Source organism: Rousettus aegyptiacus, unplaced genomic scaffold (assembly GCF_014176215.1).
Source record: "Rousettus aegyptiacus isolate mRouAeg1 unplaced genomic scaffold, mRouAeg1.p scaffold_m13_p_6, whole genome shotgun sequence".
Lineage (NCBI taxonomy): Eukaryota > Metazoa > Chordata > Mammalia > Chiroptera > Pteropodidae > Rousettus > Rousettus aegyptiacus.
The window spans coordinates 65086435-65114253 of record NW_023416309.1 but is presented as its reverse complement, the minus strand read 5'-3'; the positions used below and the strand labels follow the sequence as shown (position 1 = coordinate 65114253).

General features: G+C 38.3%; 1 protein-coding gene across 2 annotated transcripts in view; it reads right to left on the bottom strand.

The window, feature by feature from the left end:
• Positions 1 to 215: 215 nt before the first annotated feature.
• PRPSAP2 (phosphoribosyl pyrophosphate synthetase associated protein 2) overlaps positions 216 to 27819 on the bottom strand; it is a 52068-nt gene continuing 24464 nt past the window's right edge. For both annotated transcript variants that reach the window (XM_016145179.2, XM_016145177.2), the window contains 4 exons: positions 17245 to 17393; positions 7738 to 7808; positions 4062 to 4208; positions 216 to 870 (listed from right to left, as the gene is read on the bottom strand). In XM_016145179.2, the coding sequence (XP_016000665.1) occupies positions 712 to 870; positions 4062 to 4208; positions 7738 to 7808; positions 17245 to 17393 (526 nt within the window). In that variant the 3' untranslated portion in view covers positions 216 to 711. The remainder of the gene's footprint in view (positions 871 to 4061; positions 4209 to 7737; positions 7809 to 17244; positions 17394 to 27819) is intronic.

Here is a 27819-nt window from a genome sequence, read left to right as displayed (position 1 = left end):
CTCTCTTGCCACAAATGACTACATACTGAGAATGTGCAGGGTCCTGGACAAGTAGAAAAGAGAACATTACATCTCCAAGAGGCTACTGTATCCCCCAAAAAGTTGTAGAAGAGAAAACTTAATCAAGCTGATGAACATTTCAATATCTACGGCATGCATATTCAGCTTTCGTTTTAGTTATAAAATTGCCAAAATACAAAATTTAAACACACACACACAAACACAGTAAGTTTTTATTCTTTCTTTTGTTGCAGAAAATAAATAATGGTCACATATTTCATATGCTTGTCTATAAAAGCATTTCTAAAAATGTCATTTATTGGATTCTACAATCTAATATTTTGGTTTTCAATTGCAAGTATCATACAGTAGATTGTTTCATTAAATTTTTTAAGCACTTGGGCTCCAACAATTTTGGAAAAAGGCTGTTTGTGAGCTTAAAAATCTTATTCCAAGTTATATTTTAAATAGTACAATGAAGCCTTATTTTATTTAAGAGGAGAATATAGTTTCTTATAAAAATTGCCCATAAAACTCACAAATACCCAAACCGACATAAAATGTTGGTCTATCTTCAGAGGAATTAACAAGAAGAAAAGAACAAAACACAAATGGACCCAGGGAAAGACATCAAAACAGGCATGATCCTTCACAGTACTCATTCTCGCATTTCCAGTTTGGCCCTTGGGAGTTGTAAGAAAGAAAAGCTGTTCAGTCATCTAAACCTATGTTTCTGAAAAGGTAGGACATAGACTCTCCATTGTGAATCCGACGGATGGCTTCTGAAAGAATCATGCTGATGTCCACAGTTTTAATTTTGGGGCACTGGAGCTTCTGGATTTCATGTGGGATTGTATTGGTAACCACCACCTTCAAAACAAGAGAAAAAAAACAAGAGCATCAAGCATCATAAAATCAAGGAGTTTCCTGGCTTGATTTGAAAATCTTATATATTCTCAAATTTCTAAGGAAGACAGTGGGTCTACCATACCTTCATCAATGTTTTCAGTCAATATGAACGCTACCTGTGTTCTTAGAGATTAAGATTTAATAACCCTACACCCACTAGGACAACTACAGATAAAAAGACAGACAATAAAATGTGTTAGCAAGGATGTAGAGAAACTGGAACCCTAATACACTGCTGGTAGGAATGTAAAATGGTTCAGCTGCTTTGGAAAACAGTCTGACAATTCCTTAAGAGTTTAAACACGGAGTTATCATACGACCTAGCAATTCTACTCCTCAGTATATACTCAAGAGAAATGAAAACATTTGTCCATATGAAAGCTTGAATGTTCCTAATATCATTATTCACAATAGTCACAAAGCAGAAATAACCCAAATTTCTGTCAACTTATGAAGAGATAAAAATGTATCCTATCCATACAATAAAATATTCAGCAATAAAAAAGAAATGAAGTATTGATACATGTTATAACATGAATGAACCTTGAAATCATTATACTGAGTAAAAGCAGCAAGACATAAAAGACCAATATTATATGATTCTGTTTACATGAAATATCCAGATTAGGTAAATCTATACACACAGAAAGTAGGTTAGTGGTTGCCTAGGGGCTGAATGGATTGAGAGAAAATGGTTAACTATGGGCAGTGAATAATACACAATGCAATATATATATGTCTTAACTGTTGAACTGTACATTTGAAACTTAATGGATTTCATTAACCAATGTCACCATAATAAAAATAAACAAACTGCAAATAAGAAAGAAAGAGAGAGAAGAAGAAGAAAGAAGAAAGAAGAAAGAAGGCAGAAGGAAGAAGAAGGAAGAAGGCAGAAGGAAGGAGGAGGAGGAGGGAGGGAGGGAGGGAGGGAAGGAAGGAAGGAAGGAAGGAAGGAAGGAAGGAAGGAAGGAAGGAAGGAAGGAAGGAAGGAAACACAGACAGACAGACGGACAGGACAGGACGAAAAGGAAGAAAAGACAGAAAGAAAAGACAGGACAGGACAGGACAGGACAGGAAAAAGGAAAGGAAAGGAAAAAGGAAAGGAAAGGAAAGGAAAGGAAAGGAAAGGAAAGGAAAGGAAGGGAGAAAGAAAAGGAAAGGAAAGGAAAGGACAGGAAAAAGGAAAGGAAAGGAAAAAGGAAAGGAAAGGAAAGAAAGGAACGAAAGAAAAGGAAAGGAAAGGACAGGACAGGACAGGACAGGCCCAGGACAGGAAAAAGGAAAGTAAGGAAGGAGGGGAACGGTAAAGGAAAGGAAAGGAAGGAAGGAAAGGAAAGGAAAGTACAGTAACAGGAACAGGACAGGACCGGACGGACAGGACAGGACAGGACAGGAAGGAACGGAAAGGAAAAGGATAGGAAAAGGAAAGGAAAAGGAAAAGACAGGAAAGGAAAGGAAATGAAAGGAAGGGAAAAGAAAGAAGGGAGAAAGGAAAGGAAAGGAAAGGAAAGGACACCTGCCCTTCACTTCCCTCCCCCCTTCCTTCCCCTTCCCCCCCTTCCTTACCTTCCCTTCCCTTCCCCTTCCGCTTCCCCCTTCCCCTTCCCCCTTCCCTTCCCCCTTCCCGTCCCTTCCTTCCCTTCCCTTCCCTTCCCTTCCCCTTCCCTTCCCAATTCCCTTCCCTGACCTTACCCTTCAGGAAACACTTCAAATCGTAATTTATCAACCCAAGGCACTATCTACTGGCTCCTGTTCTGAAAAAAGGGGAAATTTAGTCTCTCTCCACTTCTCCCACCTCCTAACTTGTTGATTCTTCCATTACTTTTACATTGTTCAAAACTTTATAATCTACTGTGCAACTATGTTTTGTGTAGGTCTATATGAAAAACCTTCATTCCTAACCAGAGTGAGCACAGGAACTTAGTCTAGACATTGGTTACTGCCCCGACTCTTAAGCATGTCAGGGACATAGCACTCTCAGGGACGCGAAGGCATCTACAGAGGCGGCATCTCCACTGAAGAGCTTCTGCTGCTAGACTCGCATCTGCCTCTGCCAGTTTTTATGCCTCCTCTCCAAAATCCACTCTGCTCTAAGAGGCCCGGCTCCAGCAGTCCCCTCTCCACCTTTCTCTGGTCTGCTCTTTTTAATCTGCCTGTACACAGCTCCCATGAGAACCCTGCCTAGTGCCACATGGACAGACCAGTGAGAGCTGCCCTGGGCCTGAAGTCTTCTTACTTTACTTGATATGTGAATTCTGTATTGTTGATTTTGCCTCCTTGAATGCCTATAACGCCATTCTGGGTTCTGAGTCAGTTTTGTCCAGCTGAGTGAGGAGGCTGGATTGATGAGAGCCATGTCTGGCCTTCTGACTGCATTAGCGCATCTTAAGCCCTCAGAGGTGACAAACACAGGGCCAGATTTAAGGAGATCTATGTGAAGAGTAAAAATGTGAGTGATACTCAGGAAAGTAAAAGGAGTTTGACTAATTTAAGATTCAATACCCAGGAATCTAGAGAGAATGGTGCTTCTACTTAAGAGATAATAATAAAAATGTGACTTGTACAATCAACCCCCAGGCTGCCTGGCTGGCCTCTGGAATGAAGGAGGTGCACAAACCAAGGCAAAAAAACCCGGCCAGCCTTGCATCAGCCACACTGGGAGCTGGAGACAGCAGAGAAAAACTGCCCTGTTGGCCTTCCTCTCTCAATTTTATTCCATGGGTGGCTGTACCAGGGATTGAGATGGGCTTTGGCATCAGGCAAACTAAGGTCTGAACCCAAATGTTCAGCCTATTAGCTGTCTGACTTAAAGTCACTTAACTCTTCTGATGCACAATTTCTCATCTCTCTAAAATGGGTGCTGATGTAGACACTGCAGGGCTGTGATGAAGCTCAGAGAGGGTATGTGCACAGCACTGGGTAGAGCCAGCACAGACTGTGTGCTCCATTTATGAGATTATTAAAACTATTAACTATTATCATGAACAAAAGACAGAGGCTTATAGTCAATGAAATACAAACATAACCCACGTTTAGAAGCCATTTGTAACTACAAAATAACTCCTTCTTCACCTACTCTCTGTAGCTACATATTGGGAGATGCCACAGTGGAAGGGCAGGTGCACCCATGCATGGCCTGGCTCTGTTACCTCATCGATGGCAGATTCTTCAATCAGTCGAGGAGCATCTGAGGATAACAAGCCATGAGTTGCCATCACAAAGATCTTGTATGCACCTCTCTCCTTCAGGGTCTCTGCTGCAGCAAGAAAGCTGTCGACATCATCGATAATGTCATCCTGTCAAATTACAGATTGAGCGAAAGGTACATGAACACTTTTGCAAAAGCGGGTTTAGACAACCAGGAAAAGGGGTCTAATTTTACAATGACAGATTTGCTGTTCTGTTTAAACATGTCCAGATGGCACAGTCACATGGCTCTGTCACTGCTCCCACTGCATTCCCTCCAAGCCTTTTACAGCAACTCTCCTGCATGGTTCTGTCTTGTCTCTCCACCATAGTTGATGCTCCCTAGAGTTTCCATCTCTATAAACCGATGTCCCAAACTGTGGCCTCACCATGATGTGCTCCAGAAATGTTCACTGAATGCTTTTTAAAAATACATAGTAGAACTGTTTGTTAGAAAATGCTTTGACTCTGGGTGGTTATTTCCTCTCTTCTTGCTACTTTTCCTTATTTTCCAAATTTTCTCCCTGGGCATATATGGGAAATATGCTTTTTACATGTTTTTATAATAGGAAAAATACTTATTATTTTTAACAGTATACCCAGTCCAGTAGTTTCCAGTCTATGGGCCACAGATTCCCAGTGTGAGATAATAGAAAATATATATACTGGTCTCTGCCCGTGGTTCCTGGGACAGGACTTCTGAAATCATGGTATATTCCTAAGTGATAAGAGCACTAGCAACATCTTTTGTTCTGATATTTGTTTGATCTTTGACGCTGTCCCTGACACAGGGTTCCTGAAACCCATGTTATTTCTTGGATGACAGAACTGTCTTTTGTTCTAATGAGAAGACTCTGAGTGGGCTCTTGGATGGCTTGAGAATGGGGGCTGGTCACCGGGAAGGCCAAGTCATGATCAGAAGCTCTGGAATTTTCAGCCTCGCCCCCACTTCTCCAGAGAGAGTATAGGGGCTGAAAATGGAGTTAATAATTGATCATGCCTATGTGAGCAAGCCTCCATAAAATCCCAATATCAAGGGGTTCAGAGAGCTTCTAGGTCAGTGAACAAAACTATGAACCACGAAGGGGATATACTCAAACTCCATAGGGACATAAGCTCCTCTGCTTGGGACCCTCCAAGACCTCACCCTCAGTATCTCTTAATCTGGCTGTTCATCTGTATCATTTATCACATCCTTTAATAAACTGGTAAATGTAAGTTAAGTGTTGCTCTGAGTTCTGTGAGCCACTCTAGCAAGTTAATCCAACTGAGGAGGGGGTCACGGCAACCTCAGATATGAAACCAAATCGTACAGAAGTTATGACTAACCTGGGGCCCTACTACTTGCGAAAGGCATGTGAAGGGTGGTAGGAGCAGTCTCGTGGGACTGAGCCCTTAATCTGTGGGATGTGACACTATCTCCAAGTAGACAGTGTCAGAACTGAGTTAAATTGTAGGACAGCCAGCTAGTGTCACAGAGAACTGCTTAGTGTGTGTGTGTGTGGGGGGGGAAATCTCTACACATTTGGTGACCAAAAGTGTTTTGTGTGAGTAGTAAAGAAGACACACACGAGGTAGATAACCGAGTCTTTCCTATTACAATCAGGCTACCAAAGTTATTTTAAGCCCATTAGGGTATCGAGCATTGTCTACGGTTGAATAAACATTCAGGTTTTATACACACACACACACACACACACACACACACACACACACATATAAACATACATGTGTAACTCTTCAAATGTATACTGATATTACTATGACCAAAGGAAAATATGTGTGTGTGTGTGTATTACTTTAAAATGGTAAAATGGTATAGCCACTCTGAAAAATAGTTTGACAGGTTCTTATAAAACTGTACTTGCAATTACCATGCAAGCCAACAACTGCACTTTTGATCGTTTATCCCAGAAAAATTAAAACTCTGTTCACACAAAAACCCATAAACAAATGTACATAGCAGTTTTATTTCTAATAGCAGAAAACTGGAAATAATCCAAATTTCCTTCAACAAATGAGTGGTTAAACAAATTGCTGTACCTACATACATGGAATACTGCTCAACAATAACAGGACGAACTGTATTAATACACAAAACACTTTGGATCTTCAGGGAATCATGCTAAGTGAAAAAAATCAATCTCAAAAGACTACATACCATATATTCCATTATTGAGACTTTTTTAAAATCCTGATTATAAAGACAGAGGACAAATTAGTGACAGTCACGAGTTAGGATCAGGTGGGGGAAGAGGTGGATGTGGCTATAAAGGCTAGCAGGTGGGAGCTTTGTGAAGGAATAGTTCCGTATCTTGACTGCAGTGGTGGTTACACAAAACTACACATGTGATAAGATTGCACACATCTATACACACACGTAAGCCTGGTGCTATCTTGAGCTCTGTGGATAGTGGTGATATGAATTTCCAGACTGTTACTATACTACAGTTGGGCAAGCAGGAGGAAGCTAGATAAAGAGTATACAAGGCCTTCCTGTACATTTTTTTTTTTTGCTGCTTCCTATGAATCTATAATTACTTCAAAATAAAACTTTTTTCTTTAATGCAGTTATAGTAGAAAAGGAAAAAAAAGTTATATTGAATTCATAGCATCTTGTTTCTATGGACTTAACTAAAAAATAAATTAATGGACAGCTATCCCCTGTATGGTGACATCAGAGATTTTCTAACAAAATTACGAGCACTGGGAAGAATGTGGAGCTGACTATGGAGGCTTGGTAAACTGGTGCAACCACTTCGGTAACTATCAGACACCACCCAGTAAAGTTGGAAATGTGTGTACTTTCAGGCTCAATAACGCCACTTGCAGGCACAGAGAAAGTCCTGCATGTATGCGCCAGAAAATAGGTGCAAAAATGTTCAAAGCAGTATTATTTGGAAATAGGAAAAACTGTATGTTCAATGCCCAGAGAAAATAAGTTGTGTAATAGTTATACCACGAAACATAATACAGTGAAAAAGAATAATGTACAACTACATGTTACTATACAGAGAAATCTCAAAACAGTGAGAACAAAAAAGTCGCAAAGTCTACAAAGACTCCATTATATACACAACAAAAACATGCAAAACAAAACAATATAGTGTCTAGAACTCATGTACTCACTGTAGACTGTAAGGATAAGTAAGGGCATGAATGACAACTCTCAGGCCAAGTGACAACCTTTTGGAGGGGGTGAGGGTAGGGGAGAAGAAAGAGAGCAGAGAAAAGCCCAGAAGTGCTGCAAGGGTACCCGACAATGTCTTGTTTCCAAGTTGAGTCGTGAGTACCTATGTGTCCATTTTATTCTAATTTAAACTATACAGGCATTAAATGTACTTCTTTTGTGAAGTGTGAGAAGATGTGTTTTAAACAGTTATCAATTTTGTACCCTATTTTCATCACAAAACAATTTTTCATGTTATGATAAACAACTGTACAATATTTAGCTAAGCAGTTAACAATTTCTTAATAAACTAATATTAACAATTTGGGGACCAAAGTAAATATTTAGCACAAGGTACCAACTTAACTGAGACTTACCTGGCCATACCACTACTCCCACATAATTAACAAGTAAGTCAACAGAATAACAATTATAAATATAACAATTAATAATAAAAGAGGTTTGCATACCACGATGATGGCGATCCTTCCTCCCACATCGCCAACAACTGTGATTGGAGGCTTTTCTTTAGGAATCAGCACTGGTCAGAATAAAACACACACATACACACACACAAATTTCTATATTAAAAGGTAAGTCAAAGCCTTCAGAAAGTCAATGTCTCATGAAAAAAAGGCCCAAGAAACTAGAAATATTAGGGAACTTTCTCAACCTGATAAAGGGCAACTATGAAAAATTCTGAGCTAACATCATACTTAATGAAAGACTGAAAACTTTCCCCTAAGACCAAGAACAAGACAAGGATGCCCACCTTCACCACTGCTATTCAACACTATCCTGGATGTGTTAACCAGGGCTACTATGCAAGAAAAGAAATAAAGGCATCCAGATGGATATAAAGAAGCAAAACTATCTCTATTAACAAATGACATGATCCTACATATTGAAAATACCAAAGAAATATACAAAAAAAACTACTAAAGCTCATACACAACTTCACCAACGTTGCAGGATACAAGATCGACACACAAAAATCAGTTGTGTTTCTATACACCAGCAATGAACAATGTGAAGAAGAAAACAACTCCTTTTACAAAAGCATCAAGGGAAAAAAAAAAATCTTAGGAATAAATTTAACCAAGGAAGTGAAAGACTTGTACACTGAAAACTATAAAATACTGGGAAAAGAAATTGAAAACATAAATAAACGAAAAGACATCCCATTTTTATGGATCAGAAGACTTAACATTGTTAAGATGGCAATGCTCCCCAGAGTGATCGAGAGATTCAGTGCAATTCCTATCCAAATCCCAACTTCTGTTGCAGAAATAAACTGATACTGAAGTTCATATGGAAATGTAAGACTCCTTAAAAAGTCAAAATAATCTCAAAAAAAAGATCAAGATGGAAGACTCATACTTCTCTATTTTAAACTTATTACAAAAATTTTTATTATTTTTATTTTTTTAATTATAGTTGACATTAAGCTTTATTAATCAAAACAATGTGTACTGGCAAAAAGATAAAGACATAGATCAATGCAATAGAATTGAGAGTCCAGAAAGAAATCCAAACACCTACGGTCAATTGATTTTTCCCCCCAGCTTTATGTGATGTAACTGACACATAACATTGTGTGAGTTTAAGGTGTACAAACTGAAGTTTTAATACACATATATATTTTGCAAAATAATTACAATACAATTAGTTAACACATCCATCACCTCACATGATTACAACTTTTTTGTGTAATGAGCACATTTAAGAGCTACTCTCTTAGCAACTTTCAAGTATATAATACAGTATTGTTAATTGTAGTCACCATGATGTGCATTAGATGGCCAGAACTTATTCATCTAACTGGAAGTTTGTACTCTTTGACTAACATCTCCCCATTTCTGCAATCCCCTGCCCCTCCATTCCCCAACTACCATTCTATTTCTATGAGTTTGGTTTTTTTTTGTTTTTTTTTGTTTTTTTAAGATATTTTACTTAGCATAATACATTCAAGGTCCATCTATGTTGTCACAAATGGCAGAATTTCCTTTTATGGCTGAGTAATACTACATCACACACACACACACACACACACACACACACACACACACACAATTTTATTTATCCATTCATCCAGTGATGGACAACCTAGAACTGATTTTTCACAAGGGTGTCAAGGCCGTTATGTGGAGAAAAATAGTCTTTTCCACAAATGGTGGTGAGAAAACTGAATATCCACATGCAAAAGAATGAAGCTGGACTCCTACTTGCACCATATATAAAAATTAACTCAAAATATGCAAAGACCTAAAAATAAGAGCTAATACTATAAAACTCTAAGAAGAAAACCTGAGAGTAAATCTTCATGACCTCGAATTTGGCATCAAAAGACAAGTGACAAATATATAAAATTACGTAAACTGAACTTCATCAAAATTAAAAACTTTTATGCATTGAAGGACACTATCAAGAAAGTAAAATGACAATCTATAGAATGAGAGAAAATATTTGTTTATCATATGTTTGATAAGAATCTAGTGTCCAGAATATATAAAGAACTCTTACAACTCAACAATGAAAAGACAAACAACCCAATTTAAAAATGGGCAAAGGATTTGAATATTCCTCCAAAGAAGATAAACAAATGGACAAAAAGCACATGAAAACATGCTCAATGTCATCAGCAATTAGGGAAATGCTAATCACAATTACTAAGAAGTACCATTTCAAACCCATTTGGATGATAATAAAGACTAACTAAAACTTAAACAATTAGTCAGGAGAGTCTTTGGGAGGAGCTAGGGCTTATGGCAGTTCTTGCACTCCATGTAATCACGAGAACCCTACAGAAAGAACTCTATGTTTGTAATAAAGTTCTATCATTCCAACTTCCCCTTCCCTTAACTCCTATTTTCCCTTAAATAAATACCCCTCCATCTTGGCACACAGGCCAGAGTGTGTGTGTGGCTTGCCACATCTGCATGCACTGGGTTGCAACCCTTTCTTTTTCCTGAATAAATCCTTTTTTGGTGACAAAACACCTAGCCTGTATTATTTTTCAGTTGACAATGACTACAATCAAAAAATAAGCAAATAAGTGTTGGTAAGGATGTGGATAAACTGGAACCTTTGTACATTGCTGGTAAAAATGTAAAATGGTATCGCTGCTATGAAAAGTTTGGTGGTTCCTCAAAAAGTTTAACATAAAGTTACCATATGACTCAGCAATTTCAATCCTAAGTATAGATCCGGGAGAAATAAAACATGTCTGCACGAAACTTGTACATGAATGCACATAGCAGTATTATAGCCGAAAGGTAGAAACAACTCAAGCATCCATCAAAGGATGACTGCATAAACAAATTTTGGCATATCCATACAATGGAATATTATTTAGCCATCAAAAAGAATAAAGTACTGGACAAGCAATAACTTGGATAAACTTCAAAGACATTATGCTAAGTGAAAGAAACTACCATGAAAGGTCACATACTGTATGATTCCATTTATATGAAATGTCCATAAAAGGCAAATTTATAGAGACAGAAAGTAGATTAGTGGTTGCCAGCAGATGGGGGAAGGGGGTATGGGGGGTGATTACTTAATGGGTAGGGGTATTCTTCTGGGGTGATGAAACATTTGAAACTAGAAAGAAATGGTAGTTGCATGACACTGTGACTGTACTAAATGCCAGCAAACTATACATCCTAAAATGGTTAATTTTATGTTATGTGACTTCAGTTTTTTAAAAAAGTCAATGTCACTAAAGAAAAAAGTAGAACTGCTCTAGATCGGTCCTTCACAACCTTAGGACCATTGACATCTTGAACCAGATAATTCTTTGTTGCAGGAGATGTCCTGTGTGTTATAGGATGTTTAGCAGCATCTTTGGCCTCCACTCACTCGATGCCAGTAGCAACCCCCTCACTTGTGACAATCAAAAATGTCTCCAGACATTTCCAAATGTCTTCAAGAGGAAAAAATCCATATAGCCCCTTCCCCTACTTGAGAACCACTGCTCTAGATTAAAAGAAATGAAAAACAATTGACAATTAAATGCAATATGTGAACCGAGGCTGGTGTGGGGGGGGGGGGGGCAGGGGACAGAAATGTAAAGCCAAACAAAGCAAGATAAATCTCAAAACTGAAGTAATTTTTTACATTTTCAACATTCCTTTTCCCAGACACTTGACCCCAATATTGGTGAAAGAGAATAATGGTACAGTTCTTTAGGAAATCAATTTGATAAAGAGCCATATAAAAAATCATACCTTTGATTCATTAATCTCACCTTCAGATATTTATAATGAAATAAGCCAAAATATGGAAAAAGTTTTTCGCCACATATGTTCATTGCAACATTATATTGGCAAAGACCAGGAGAAAACACAGATACCCAGTCATACTCCTGTTGGGCAATCTAAGCCACACCCAGTAAGATGGGATTTTAGCCATTAAAAATGTTGTTTACACAGAAACAAATTCATAGATACAGAGAACATTTTGATGGCTGCCAGAAAGGATGGGAGAGTGAAAAGGGGAAGGGATTAAGTATAAATCTGTAGTTATAAAATAGTTATAGGGATGTAAAGTATAGCATAAAGAATATATTTAATAATACTGTAATAACTATGTATATGTTAGATGGGTACTAGATTTACCAGGGTAAGCACTTGTATTTAATATAAATGTCGAATCCCTATGTTGTATACCTGAAACTAGTATATCGTATACCAACTGAAACTAAAAAATGTAATTTACAAAAGTTTTTAATGATTGGAGAAAAGATATGTTATAAAGCTGGGAGAAGACAGCTATGCACAATTAGGTAATCAGTATGGATCACAGCTCTAATGAAAACAAGAAAGGAAAAAAAATGAAATGAGGCCCATTAAAATATAAAAGTGGTGTCTCCGAATTAAGAACGGATTCAGTGGATTAAGCACTGATTTCTTTTATATTTTGAGGGTGACATGGGTTAAGATCATATAGGTTTCAAGTGTACAATTCTATAATACCTTATCTGTATATTGCATTGTATAGCCACCACCCAAAGTCAAGTCTCCTTCTGTCACCATATATTTGACCCCCTTTATCCTTTTCTACCTCCCACCACCCCCATTTCTGGTAACCGCCATACTGTTGTCTGTGTCTGTGAGTTTTTGTTTGTTTGAAACTTCTTGTTTTTAATGAATAATTTTTTAGTTTTCAGTTATAGTTGGCAGATAATACTATATTAGTTTCAGGTGTACAACATAGTGATTAGGCATCTACATAATTCACAAAGTGATCACCCCAATAAATCTAGTACCCATCGGACATCATTCATAGTTATTACAATTTATTGGCTACTCTTTATGCTATATTTTCTATCTCCATGACTATTTTATAACTGCCAATTTGTACTTTAATCCTTTCCCCCTTTTTCACTGACCCCCCTCAACCCTCTCCCATCTGGTAACCCTCAATATGTTCTCTGTATCTATGAGTTTGTTTATTTTGTTCTTTAGATTCCACATATACATGCAATTATATGGCACTGTCTTCCTCTATCTTATCTGATTTACTCCACTCAGCACACTACATTCTAGGTCTATCATGAAATATCATTTTCCATCCCCTTACTTTTAGTCTGTGTCTGTCTTTTAATCTGAAGTGAGTCTCTTGCAGGCAGCATATGTAAGGATCTTGTTTTCTTATCCATTCAGCCACCCTATTGTTTGACTGGAGCATTTAATTCTTTTTAATCTGAAGTACTCATTGATAGATAAGTAGTTATTGCCATTCTTTATTTAGACTTTTGGTACATTTTTTTTTCCTTCTTCTTAAAGAAGTCCCTCCAACATTTCCTGTAATACTGGTTTGTGAGTGATGAACTCCTTTAGCTTTGTCTTGTCTGGGAAGCTCTTTATCTGTCCTTTGATTCTAAATGATAACTTTGCTGGGTAAAGTAATCTGGGTTGTAGATCCTGGGTTTTCAACACTTTGAAAATTTTGTGCCAAGCCCTTCTGTCCTATAAAGTTTCTATTGAGAAATTGGCTAACAGTCTACCTGTGTTCCTTTGTATGTAACTAATTGATTTCCTCTTGCTGCTTTTAAGATTCTCTCTTTGAATTTAATCTTTGGCGTTCTAATAATGATGTGTCTTGTTGTGGGTTTCTTTGGGTTCATCTTATCTGGGACTCTGAACTTCCTGGGATTGTATATCTATTTCCCTCATCAAGTTAGGAAAGTTTTACATCATTTCTTCAAATAAGTGTTCAATTCCTTGCTCTCTCTCGTCTCCTTTTGGCACCCCTATGATGTAAAGGTCGGTAAGCTTCATGTTGTGCCAGAGACTTCTTCAACTATCTTCGTTTTTTTAGATTATTTCTTCTTGTTGCTGTTATGATTGCATGTCTTCTGCTACCCCATCCTCTTTGTCACTGATTCAATCACTTGTTTCATCCACTTGTGTTGATTCCCTCTAATATATTCTTTATCTCAGATGTTGTAGTATTCATTTCTGGTTCCCTATTAGGTTTTCCATCTCCATTTTTGTTTTTTATCTCTTCATTAAAGTTCTCACTAAGTTCACCTACTCTTCCCCTAAGTTCCATGAGCATCCTTATAAGCAGTGTTTTAAACTCTGTATCTGGGATATTGATTGTCTCTATTTTGGTAAATCTTTTTCTGGAGCTTTGTTCTGTTCTTTCATGTGGGTCATTCTTCTTTGTCTCCCCATTCTGGCTGCCTCCCTGTCTGTTTCTATGTATTAGGTGGGGTTCCTAAGTCTTGGGTCTTCGTAGAGTGGTGTGCTGTGGGGCTCCTTGGCAAAGACCTGGGAGGGGTCCAGCTGCAGGTCAAGTTCAGCCACAGCCTGTGCACCTCCAGGACCACCTGGTAAGAGTCACCAAGCAATCCACAGATGGTTGCCACCTGTGTTGGGCTTACAGGTACCTTGAGGGGCCAAGTCAGAAACTGAGGCTGGCTACCATTGGCGTAGGGCTTGGGGCTGCTCAGCAAGAGGTACTTGGCATGCTGAGGCCAGATGCTGAGTTTTGTGAGCCTTTGAGAGGTCTTATGAAAGTTTGCAACGGGCGCCAAGACAGCCCATTTGTATGGAATAAATCACTAGAAGCTGCTTAGGTGAGCCCACAAGTTGGGATGGGCGGAGTCTCAGGGAATCCCCTTGAGCAGAGCAACCTGTGTTATCCAGGTTGAAGGCAATGCCTGTGTCTGCAGTCTGGGAGTGGGGAGGACTCAACAAAGGAGCAACGGCTTCTGCCTGTACTTCTATCCGAGAGAAAGGCACCTCTCCAGCCCTCTCCCTGAAGTCTGACAACTCAGCACCTCCCTGTATAGCCCTGGTGCCCCTCAAGCAGCTGCCCCAGCACTGGAGCTCAGAGCTAATGAGTCCATCAGCAAGTAAGACGAGGTGTAGACTCTTTAAGAGGAAGGTCTCTGCTTCCCACAGCACACTGTCTCAGCTGCAACCTCTGGTTTTCACGGCCAGAAGTTGTGTGGGCTTCTCTTCTAGCACTGGACCTCTAGGCTGGGGAGTCCAGTGTATAGCTGGGACTCCTCACTCCTTAGGTAGGGTAGATGGCTCTGCAGCCAAAATAACCCTCCCGATTATTGATTGCCATACGCGGTTGTGGGATAGGGCCTTTTCGCGTCTCCGCCCATCCTACTGTTCTGAGGTGACATGTTAGTTGAGGTGACCCAGTTGTAGGACCTCTGATGAGTCGTGTACTGGTTGCTCTGCAGTTTTGTTATAATTTTGGTATGGTTGCTAGAAGAGGCATGTATAGCCTCTACCTTCTACGTCATCTTGAATCTCTAAGCACTGATTTTCTTCTAACTTTTATGCATTATAATGTCCTGAATAATTACATAATGTGTTTATATTCTGAAAAAGTACTTTCATTTTCCTTTAGTTGGCATTTTTCATCTATAAGAAACCAGAGGATACAAAATTTTAAAAATCTAATGCTAAATATCAAAATCTTTTGATATAATCAAAATGTTAAAATATATATCTGAGATGCCACAGAACTAATGCTTTCTTTTCCCTTAATATTTCTATTTCCTATTAACTTAAGCATCATACATAGGATGTTGAGCCATCAAATGTGCAAAAAAGTTCAATATTTAAGATCTGTGAAATTAAAATTCTAGTATATCACCCCAAAAGTTCTTTAGTGATCACTATTTGAGTCAAAATGTAAACAAAGAAACATTATAATTAAAATTAAAATTGTGAACACAAGTAAGTAGATAAAGGAATGTTTGAACTTAGCAATCATCCAGTCTTTCCCCCTCATTTTCAGATGGGAAAACAGCAGCTCCATTTCTATAGTCCAGAAATGACTAGCTAAGACAACACACAAAGCTAATGTTCAGAAGTTACAAAGGAGCTGATTCACCTAAAGATTGCTGACATGTTCCTAAACACAGCCTGCAAAATCCCAAAATAGGAACGTAATTTCCTCTGTGCTCAGGGAAATGGCTCATCCCACCAATAGGCCAATGGGCCTTTGTAGGGCTCTCGTAGGGCTTCCTAACACAAGCCCTTCACTGAGCAGGCAAGGGCTCTGAGAGGGAGGACTGGCCACAGATCTGATGCCTGCAACCTTGTAGCACAAGCACACACACTAATGAGTGGAAAGTTTGATTAACAAATTCTGAACCCTGGCTCCATCCCCAGCTCTCCCTCACACCCAATGCCACTCCCCAACCCCTTGTAGAGCAGTGATGTACACTAAACCACAAATGCAAGGACATATGTAATTTTAAATTTTCTAATAGCCACATTACAAAAGCACAAAGAAACAGACAAAATTAAATATATTTTATTTAATCTAGTGTATTAAAAATATCATTTAACATGTAATCAATAAAAAAATGACTAATAAGATATTTCACCTATGGTTTTCACATCAAAAGTGCATGTCCTTTACACTCCCAGCACTCCTCATCTCTCACTTACCCCATTCCAGTGGGCAGATGCCACACATGGCAACACTGCCCAGCTTAGTCTTCGAGATCAAAGCCCTCCCACCATGAATCTGCTTAACTTTTATCAGCCTCCCAAATCACCTACACTAGAAATCAGCACCACAACCAAACAGATACTGTCAGACAAGGATCATCTCTCCCAAATATTTTTCCAAAGGCTCACTTATCTTTCCAAAAGGTCATTAGTTTTCCCCCAAGTGCCCTTCTCCCCATCTTCTTTCCCTATTAAAATGGGACATAGCCCTAAATTCTAACCTCTTCCTAAAATCTGTATTTTCTCTTGCTAATCTATCTTTTGTCAGTTTCATTTACAGGCCCCTAAACACTGAATGTAAAGAGGGTGGAAGAAAAGATTTTCCTCACCAACAAACTCAAACAAAGGCATTTTTTTAATTGGAAAGACGTTACTAAAGCATGAGGGAAGTTTCTTAAAAACAAAAAACAAATTCATACATAACTCTTACCATCCCATCATAATAGATTTTCATCCTTCATGGTCCCTCCTGGTCCTTGCACAAAGATAGGTATACACTTTGTATTCTGTCTTGTTCACATATATTTCATAAGATTATCTCTTGTTTCGAAGGGCCGCATAATTAGTTATAGTGATTTAACATAGTTTACTAAGCCCTGCCCTCTGATAAACCATTTAGACTTTTCTAATATTTTGCAATAAAAATAACACTATGGTGAATAACTTGTGCATAAAAAGCCTTTTCTTTATGTTAAACTATAGGATAGATTACTGAATGAAATTCCCTGAAGTGCCATAACTGAGTCAAAATAGTTTTAGCACTTTCATATGTTTGGCTATGATCAAACAGGCTGCTTGTAAAAGGCTCTACAGTCTACAGGGCCTTCAGAAGTACATTTGCTACAACCAGGCCAGGAAAGGTATTGATCAGTTTTTGCCGACTTAAAAAACAAAAAAGCGAAGAAGTAATTCATATTTGAAAAAAATAAAACTGTCACCCTTAAAATCAAAGAGGAAAGCAAAAAAGAGGGGCAGCACACTTACTGGGGATCTCCAGGCTGGGGTGGATGGCAGCTACACTCCTGACCATGGGTGGGGAATGCCGTCCATCCACCAAGTCAGACTCAGCATCCTGAGCTTCTCCATGAATCACTGCAATTCCCAGTCGCAGGCGCTCAGCAAAAGACTGTGCCCTGAGGGAGAGCATGAGACACAGTTAAAAAAATTACATGGCACCTGTTTTCTGCCAGTATCTATGGGAGAAACATTAAAAGAACATAAATAAAATGTAGTTTCCCAAAGGTTTAATGAAAGAAAAAAAAAAAAAAGAATAAAATAATCCTAGCGTCTTAGAACCCAGGATGAGATATGGTGATCCCATCTGGCAGTAAGTACCAATGGTGGGCAGCAGCTGGCGAGCTGGGTAAGCCTGCATAAGTTAGTTAACCCCCTTTAAGCATCAGTTTCTTCACTTGCGATTGCTAATTCTCTACTTAATAGTGAGAACCAACCACATAAAACAAAGTATATTAAATACTCATCAAAGTATTATCATTTTTTTTAAGTTTTAAGGTATAATTGAGATAGAATAAACTGTATATATTTAAACTATACAGTTTCATAAGCTCTGATGTATGTATATATCCATCTAAACATGAGCACCACCAAAATGATTAAAGTATTTATCATCATCAGTTGGTTCCTTGTGCCCCTCTGTAATTTCTCCTTTTAGCACCTGACAACCAGTGACCTGCTTTCTGTCACCATAGTCTACCTTTTTTAGATTTTCACAAGTAGAATTAGAGTATGCAGTCTTTTTTTTGTCTTACTTTATTCACTTAGCATAATGCTTTGGTGACCCACCCACATTATACTGTAGATCAACAGGCCATCCCTTTACGTTGCTGAGTAACAAGTCTATTTTATGGGTCTCTCACAGTTTGTCCATTTAGTCGCTGATGGGCTCTTGAATTGTTTCCAGTTTTAAGATATTACAAAACTGCTATGAACATTCATGTACAAATATCACACTTTCTTTTCTCTGGGTAAATACCTAAGAGTAGAATGGCTGATTCATACAATAGGCATATATTTAACCCTTTAAAGTACAACCAAACTTTTCCAAAATGGTTATACCACCTTATTTTCTCATGAGAGTTCCAGTTCCTCCACATTCTCACCAACACTTGGTGTGGTCAGCCATTTTAATAGTATCCATTCTAATGGTGTGTAGTGATAACTCCAATGTGGTTTCAATTTGGATTTCGCTCAAGACAAATGGTGTTGAACATTTTTTCATGTGGTTTGTTTGCCATCCATATATATTCTTTGGTAAAGGGTCTCTTTATCTTTTGCCAATTTCTTAATTGGGTTGTTAGCTCTCTTATCAAGTTTTGAGAATTCTTTATATATTCTAAGTCCTTTATCATATATGCTTTACAACTATTTTCTCCAGTCTGTGCCTTCTTCTGTCATCCTCTTAATGTATTCTGAAGAGTAATTTTTAATTTTGACAATGTCCAATTTAGCAATTTTTCCCTTATGAACTGTGATTTTGGTATCATGTTTAAGAAATCTTTGCCTAAATCATGGTCATAAAAAATTTCTCCTGTTTTTTTCCTAGACATTTTATAGTTTTAGGTTTTACATTTAAGTATATGATTCATTTTTAGTTGACTTTTATATGTGATACAAGATATGGCTCAAAATTCATTTTATTTTGCACATGAATATCCAATTAGTCCAATATCATTTGTATAAAAGACTACTCTTTCTTTTTCTTTTTTGGGGACTTTATTGAAATATAATAGACAATTAATTGCTTGTATTTACACTGTACAATTCATTTTTTTTTTCAATTATAGTTGGCATACTATAATATACCAGTTTCAGCTGTACGGCATAGTGATCAGAGATCCACATAACTCACAAAGCAATCACCCCACTAAATCTACGTGCCCCTCTTCCCCTTACATATTTATTATATTATTAACCATCTTCCCCATGTTACACTCTACATCTCCATGTCTATTCTGCAACTATCCATCTGTACTTCTTAATTCCTTTGCTTTTTTTCACCGTCCCCTCAACCTGCCTCTCATCTAATAGCCCTCAAAATATTCTCTGTATCTATGAGTTTATTTCCGTTTTTGTTATTTTGTTCTTTAGATTCCACATGTATGTAAAATCACATGATATATGTCTTTCTCTATCCGACCCATTTCATTCAGCACAATAACTTCTAGGTCCATCAATGCAATATCTTTTTCCATCCTCTTCCTTTTAACAGTGGTTCTATACTCTTCTTTATCTACTCTGTTGATTCCCTCTAATATATTCTTCGTCCCAGGTAATGTGTTCCTCATTTCTAACTGGTCCTCTTTTACAATTTCCATTTCCATTTTTATGTTTGTTCTTTGTTAAAGTTCTCGCTGAATTCATCTACATTTCCCCTAATTCACTGACCATCTTTATGATCAGTGTTTTGAACTCTGCATCTGTTAGATTGCTTGACTCTGTTATTCTTGGATCTCTGTTCAGTTCTCTCATATGGGTTACTTCTTTATCTTCTTGTTTTATCTGCCTTTCTGTTTGTTTCCATGTACTAAGCAAAGCTCCTAAGTCTCCCAGTCTTATTAGCCTGGCTTTGCGTAGTTGGTGAGTTAGTGTCCAGTGGCATGGTACTGAGAGGGGTTCAGCTGCAAGCCAAGTTTAGCCGTGCCCTGTACCCTTCCAGGGCCACCTATTAACATTCAGCAAGCAATCTACAGATGCTGTACTTATAGCTGCCTTAAGAAACCACGCCAGAAACTGAGGTCAGCAGCGACCAGTGTGAATCTTGGCACTACTTAGCAAGGAGCACCAGACTGGCGGAGGACACACCTGGATGTGGCTTGGGTGAGGCCATGAGTTGGAAGAGGTTGTTTCAGAGAATCCTTTGGGCAGAGGGACTTCTGTTATCCAGTTTGGTGAAATCTCAGCTATGGCAGCGCTGAGTCTGCACACTCGGAAGGGGAGAACTCAAAAGAGAAACAATGGATACCACTAGCACTTCTGCCCCAGAGAAAGTCTTGCCTCTGGCCCTTGCTCCAACAACTTAGTGGCCCCCTGCAAGTTACTCGTGCCCCATCCCTGCAGTTGACCAGGCACTGGTGCTCAGAGCAAGCAGGTCCGTCACCACAAAGGTCTAGTTGCAGACATGGCCTCTTTAAGAGGTGTCTGCACTGCCTCAGTCCCACTTAGCCACTGAGGACCAAGCAGCCTTGTGCCTCTGCCCGCTCCTACCTTCTACAGTGGCAGGGTAATTATTTCTCTCCCTAGTTGTAGTGCTTCTGTTTGTGTAGATCCCTAGCAACTTTCCTTGCTATTTGCTCTGTGTCTCTAATACAATTTTGATTTACTCGCAAGTGGGATGAACAAAGCTTCTACCATTTTTTTCCCATCTACAAGACTATTCTTTCTTCACTGAATTGCCTATGCACCTTTGTTGAAAATCATTATTACAGATACATATGGGTCTATTTTTGGACTCTATTCTGTTCCACTGATCTGTTTTCCTATTTTATCCCAATACTGCATACTCATGATTGCTTTAGCTTTATATGAAGTTCTGAATTAAAGCAGTGTTACATCTCCAATTCTGCTCTGTTTCTAAGTTGTTTTGGCTATTCTAGGTTCTATGCATTATATGAATCAGCAATTTTGTCAACTGCTACAAAGAAGCCTATTGACATTTTGATTGAGATGTGTCAATTCTATTGACCAATTTAGGAAGAAATAATATCTTAACAATATTGAGCCTTTTGATCCATGAAAACAGTATCTTTCTCCACTCATTGAGGTCTTTCTCTCAGCTATGTTTTTCAGTGTATTTGTATTTTTCAGTGTATACGTCTAGAATGTCTTAGATTTATTCCTGTTTCATTAATTTGATGCTATTTGGTTCTATTTTTCATTTTGATTTCCAACTGTTCATTGCTATTATATAGAAATACAATTGATTTTTGTTTATTGATCTTATATTCTGCAAATTTGCTGAACTGCTTTACTAGTCCTAACAACAATTATATAAATTTCATCAGATTTTTCTACATAAATAATCATGCCACCTGCAAATTAGGACTGTTTTACTTCTTTTTCATGCTGGATTTTTTTTTAAATTGTGCTACCCAGAATCTCCAGTACAATGTTGAAAAGATGTAGGGAGAGCTGACATCCTCATCTTGTTCCTGATCTTAGGAGAAAGACTTCAGTCTTTGACAACTAAGTGTGATATTAGCTATGCATTTTTCATAGATGCCCTTTATCAGATGAGGAAGTTCCCTTATATTCCTAGTTTACACACAGTTTTTACCAGGAACAGAAATTAAATTTTGCCAAATGCTTTTTGGGTTTATTGAGATAATAATGTGGCTATATAAGATGTAGTATTTGTATAACTTTAAATTCATCTTTTTAAAAATTCAAAATAACTTTCAAAAAAATGTTCAGATAAAAAAATGTTCAGACAAATATAAGGCAGAGTCTTCACTAGCTTATGCCCCATCCTAACCTCATGAAGACTGGCATCACAGAGATTAGTTCCTCCTTCAAATTCAAAATAGGCTTTGTCAAAAGAACTGAACTCCTAGTCACCCATGTTAGGTTGGCAGGGGCTTGCCTGGAGGCTTCCCAGCTCGACATCGGAATCTGGACAACGGCCCATCCTAAAGCCTTGCCACTGCCCTAATCTGCCACGCCCTAATCCAGATGCTCAACTGACATTCCTCATTCTATACCCTACCCCCACATAACCCTATAAAAACTACGCCCTCCCGTCCCAGGGCCCAACTTCTCTGGCCCCTCTCCTCTCTGGACCAGAGAACCTTCACCCAGGAGTGCTCTCCCAATAAAGGCTTACTTTTAAAACTTCTCGGCTTGTCCCACATTTACCTTACATTTGGTGCCGAAACCCGGGAGGAGATTGTGTCCCTCAGGCTCTGGAAGGCCTTGAAGGGGCCTCTCCTTTCTTTTCGTCTGGAACCTTCGTACCTTAACCTTCGTACCTTATAACCCATCTGAGAGTCTTTTCCACTTGGGATCCATAGAAGTCTGCCAATTCCTAGAATAATGCTGTTTCAATACTACTAACCTTTTGAAAAGGCAATACTGTTGACTCCTGAACAACCCAGGTTCCAATTGCATGGATCCATTTATACATGGATTTTTTTTCCCCAATAAATACTGTAAATGTATTTTTCTCATCCTTATGGATTATCTTAATAACATTTTCTTTTCTCTAGCTTACTTTATTGCAAGAATAGAGTATGTAATATGTACAACATACAAAATAGGTGTTAAGTGACTGTTTATAGTGTTAGTAAGCCCTCTGGTCAACAGTAGGCTACTAGCAGTTAAGTTTTGGGGGAATCGAAAGTCACATGCAGATTTTCAATGCAGAAGGTTGGAGACCCTAACCTCTGCATTGTTTGACAATCAACTGTACTTTCGAGATAAATAAAATCATTACGTGCACACTGATGTTTCTGGATACTCTATACAACTTAGTTATGTAACTTGAATTCTCACCTGATTCCAAAAAGAATCAGGATGGTTCCTCTAGGTCATATTGCATTATACGCGCGAACAGTCAAAGATAAATTCCAAAGCAACTCAATCTTGCTATATTGGTGGTACGATGATGAAGGTTAATTTACAATCACGGGTCAGAATACAACACAGAATCTCACATTTTATTTCCTACTCACTCAGTTATTCTAAGAAAACAATTTCAAACAACTCATTGAAGCAGTTCTGTTTTTTATTAAAGCAATGTTATATTCTCAGGTGACCACTTTTATTCAAAACAACTGCTTATTGTCAAAGAACGCTATAAAACCATAGCTCCACATTTAGACCTACTCATCAATAACTTCAGAATTCTAAAGGCACTAACAACCACCATTCTACATAGAGGTATTTTAATTTGTAAAATTCTTTGAAGTTCTTTAATGCTTATTACAACTCTGTAAGACAAGATAAGCAGTGCAGGTGTTATCCTCATTTCAAACTGGTGAGGAAACTGAGGTTTGGAAAGACTGCCCAGACTATGGTTCTCAACATTCTCAAAAGATTAGCTAAGCCGCAATCGGAAGCCCATCTAAACTAACTCCTAGTTTAACTATCTTCCTGCTGCTCTAGGGTGTCTTTAAATTAACTACAACAGTTTTCTAAAGCTAGGTGCCAAATGGAAAACTGGAGGAAGAAGCTAGAAACAATCAGATCAAAAATGGCATGTCACTAAGCCAGAAAGTGCCATCTCAAACTCTAACATTAGAATTAAAAACAAAATCACCACAACATAGCTGTGGGAGTCACAGCCACCCACAAAGTCTACTTTACCATGTTTGATGCAACTGACCACAAGAGCTCTCATAATATCTTCAATATGGAGAACAAACTACCAGCCATAACTTAGCCTTTTGTAGCAACCATCTCCATCCTAACACATTTCTTTAATGCAGTATAACCTACATGGACAAAATAACAGAAGCCGAGGGAGAAAATGGTTGGATACTTCATTCTAATTTACCTAATGACCTACTGGCCAAACAGCACATGAGGCAATCCATAAGCTCCAGAGGAGAGTAGCAATGTCTACACTGTTCACCAACTTAGAAAACCATTATAGTAAATTTTATCCACAAAGCCTGGCACAGCCCCAGGCATGGACTAGCACTCATATATATACTAAGTAAAGGCAACCAAGTAAATAGGCAAATCAATTTCAATCATATTTGGCCAACGTCCAAATCTGATAATCACTGGTGTGGAAAATACTCTAAGAAGTAATCAGTTGTGCCACTACCTCCCAGTAAACAACATACAGCTGAATCACCTTAGATAAGTTTCTTGTCTCCTTGGGTATATTTAACTCATCTGTGAAAGATAAACCCTGACCTCCTAAGTAGAGAAGATCAAACTGGATAATACAGATGTCTTAGTTCCAGCTACTACAAACAGCATATCATCGACTGGGTAGTTTAAATAACAGAAATTTATTTCTCACAATTCTAGAGCCTAGAAGTCCAAGACCAAGGCATCGGCAGATCCAGTGCTCTTCTGGTTTGCAGATGGCCATCTTCTCGTTGTATCTTCACAAGGCAGAAAGCAGAGAGCCAGAGCAAACTCTCTACCTAGTCTCTTCTTATAAGGGCCCTAATCCCATACATGAGGGCTCCACCTTCATGACCTAATTACCTCCCAAAGGCCTCACCTCCTAATAGCAGCACATTGGGCAAGGTTAGGATTTCAACATAGGAACTTTGGGAGGGAAACAAATATCCAGTCCACAATAGTAGATAAAACACCTGACATGCAATACAAGTTCCCTGAGGGCACCTTTCTAGGCCTCATCAGACTCACCCCAACAGGTTTTTAATAAACATCTGAATGGATAAATGACAAATATCACTGTAGTACTAATAAATGCCAAATAAACTGAGCAAAAGGTTATTACGATGATAAAAATTTTACCACTCATTCATCCATTTCATCAATACAGGATGTTAGATGTAAAATGAGGATTAAAGAAGTTACCAGAAGCCTGCCCAGATGGGTGAGTCAAAAGAAAATTCATCATTCTTCTGGTATTCAGTGAGCACAAAAAACTATCAAAATACATTGCTGCAGCTTCTGCTTCCGCTAATATGGAGTACTCCTCCCACTAATTACACCAAAACCCTTGATATTATATATATGAAACAAATACAAAACTCTGATGGTGGAGAGGAGAAAGAAGACTGGTTAGGGACCTCAGGACTGGAAAAATGACATTGGTGATGAGTCTTCTAAGCTTTCTGTTTGCATTATGCCAGACTTGCAGCTGAGAAACAGGCAACCCAAACATGCCAACAGGCATAGAGCCTCAAAAGAACCCACTCTCTTTATCCAAAAGACCAAGAAAGGTGTAGCCTTCAAGTCAGAAAACTGTAAGATAATAACTGCCCTAGTCTAGCCAAACACCACAGAAAAAAATACAGCTGTACCTCTCCCCAGCCGAGCAAAGACCAAGTTGAGGGTCTACACTTCTTTCTTGACAAGCAAAATGATGTAGCCCGAACCTGCAATGGGTGATTAAGAGAAGGCCAAACACAGAGCTGGGACTTTCATTCCTACTCAGTGGTAATGAACCCCCGTCCACTGGTGTCAGTGGAGAGTGAAACCTGGACATCTACCCCAACTCAGCAGTAAAGAGGTACATTTCCCCCTCCCCAATGAGGTCATGTCAGAATAGGCCTAGTGGAGTCAGGACGTTCACCAACATAGTGGTAGCAAGGCCACTCCCCTCTTGGTGTCAGTGGAGGACAAGTAAGGAGTCTATACTCCCACTTTCACCTACTTCAGATTGTTTTAATCTAATTGTCACTATAAATCTACAGTAATCAAAACAGGGTGGTGTTGGCATACTGACAACAGCATAAAACTGAGAGTTCAGAAATAAATGCAAATATCTACGGCAAACTGATTTTTGACAAGGGTGCCAAAGCCATTCAAGGGGGAAAGAAAAGCTTTTTCAACAAACAGTGCTGGACAACTAAAGCAGATAATCACATGGAAAAGAATGAAGCTGGATCCCTACCTCACTTCGTATATAAAAATCAACTCAAAGTAGATCTACAACCTAAATATAAGAGCTAAAACTAAACTATTAAGAGAAAACATAGGGGTAAAACTTAATGACCTTGGATTTAATAAAGCACCCTTAGATATAACACTAGAAGTACAAGCAACAACCATAAAGTTAAACTGGACTTTATAAAAATTAAAAAGTTTTGTACATCAAAGGACATCATGAAGAAAGGGAAAAGAAAACCCACAGGATGGGAGTAAAATATTTACAAATTATATATCTGATCTGCTCATTTGCAAATCTGATTTGCTCATTTGCAAATCATAGTATCCAGAATATATAAAGAACTCCCACAATTCAACGACAAAAAGACAAACAATCCAATTAAAAAATGAGCAAAAGATTTGAGTAGACATTTCCTCCAAAGATATACTAATGGCCAAGAAGCACACAAAAAAGATGCTTGACATCTATAGCCATGACACCCTGAATGTGCCCGATCTTGTCTGATCTTGGAAGCTTAGCAGGGTCAGGCCTGGTTAGTACTTGGATGCGAGGCCACCCAGAAATACCAGGTGCTGTAGGCGTTTAAAAAAAAAAAGGATGCTTGACATCATTAATCATTAAGGAAATCAAAACCACAACCACCATGAGATATCACTTCACACCCACCAGATGGCTATAATATAAAAACTAGAAAATAATGTGGAAAAATTAGAACCCTTACACATTGCTGATGATACTGTAAAATGGAAAACAGTTGCTCTGGAAAACAGTTTTGGTGGTCCCTCAAAAATATAAACATAGAATTACCAAATGACCCAGCAATTTCAATCTTAGGCATACATCCACAAAAAATAAAAACATATTTCAGTGCAGAAACTTATGAGCAAATGTTCACATCAGTACTATTCAAAATAACCAAAAGGTAGAAATAATACAAATGTCTACCGATGGATGAATGGATAAAGGATAGCATATCCATACAGTGTAACATTATTCAGCTATAAAAAGAAGTCAAATACCGACACGTACTACACCATGAATGGCCGTCGAAAACATGATGCTAAGTGAAAGAAACAAGACACAAAGGCCATATATTGTATGATTCCCTTTATATGAAATATCCAGAATAAGAAATCCACAGAGAAAGCAGATTAGTGGTTGCCAACTGCTGGGCGAAAAAGGGAATGGAGAGTGATTACATAATGAGTATGGGGTGGTGAGTATACTAAATGCCAGTGAACTGTATAAAATGTTAATTGTTACATGCTTTTCACGTTAAACTTTTTAAAAGCCTGTGTGTCAAAAAAATTTACTAAATTAAAATTAGTTCAGCCTTTGCACAAATACTTAGAAAAGTTGTTTAAAATGCTTATATTCCAACATGAGTGAGTTTCTATAATTTCATCAAATGGACAATGCGAGACTCTGATGAGACTTCATTCCTAAAGGAAGTGTGTGTGGGCACAGACCTAGCTGGACTATGAGGGCATCTCTAAGAACATGGCAACTTCATAGTTTTATCACAAGTGGCAATCTGATTTAATATACTCAATGTCATTCTTAAATTGATAATGGAAAATTATTTATCTGTAATCTTCTAAATCAATGGCTTACTATGTGCAAGCTCTCCTTCATCCTTCAAAATTAACAGTCCATAGGCCCGGGATGGAGGTACCTATGCTTTCATTCCATAGGACTCAACAATGAACCAGTGAGCAAAGATATTCAATTTTGAGAAACAATTTTAAGAGAGCTTCTTTAGGAAAAAGGCTTTACTCCTACATTTGATTTTGTCCTTCCTTCTTCGATGGAGTGACTTTTCCAGAAAACACTGATATATGACATCCTCTCAGCCCCCAAACAACTCTAACTTCTGTATGCCTGATCCAGGTTACATTTTCCAGGTTACACTGCCCCATTTATATTCCTCACGGTGCTTTGGCTCTGTGAAGTACCACATTTTATTACATACCAGTAAGTGGCCTCTGGGATGGATACAATTC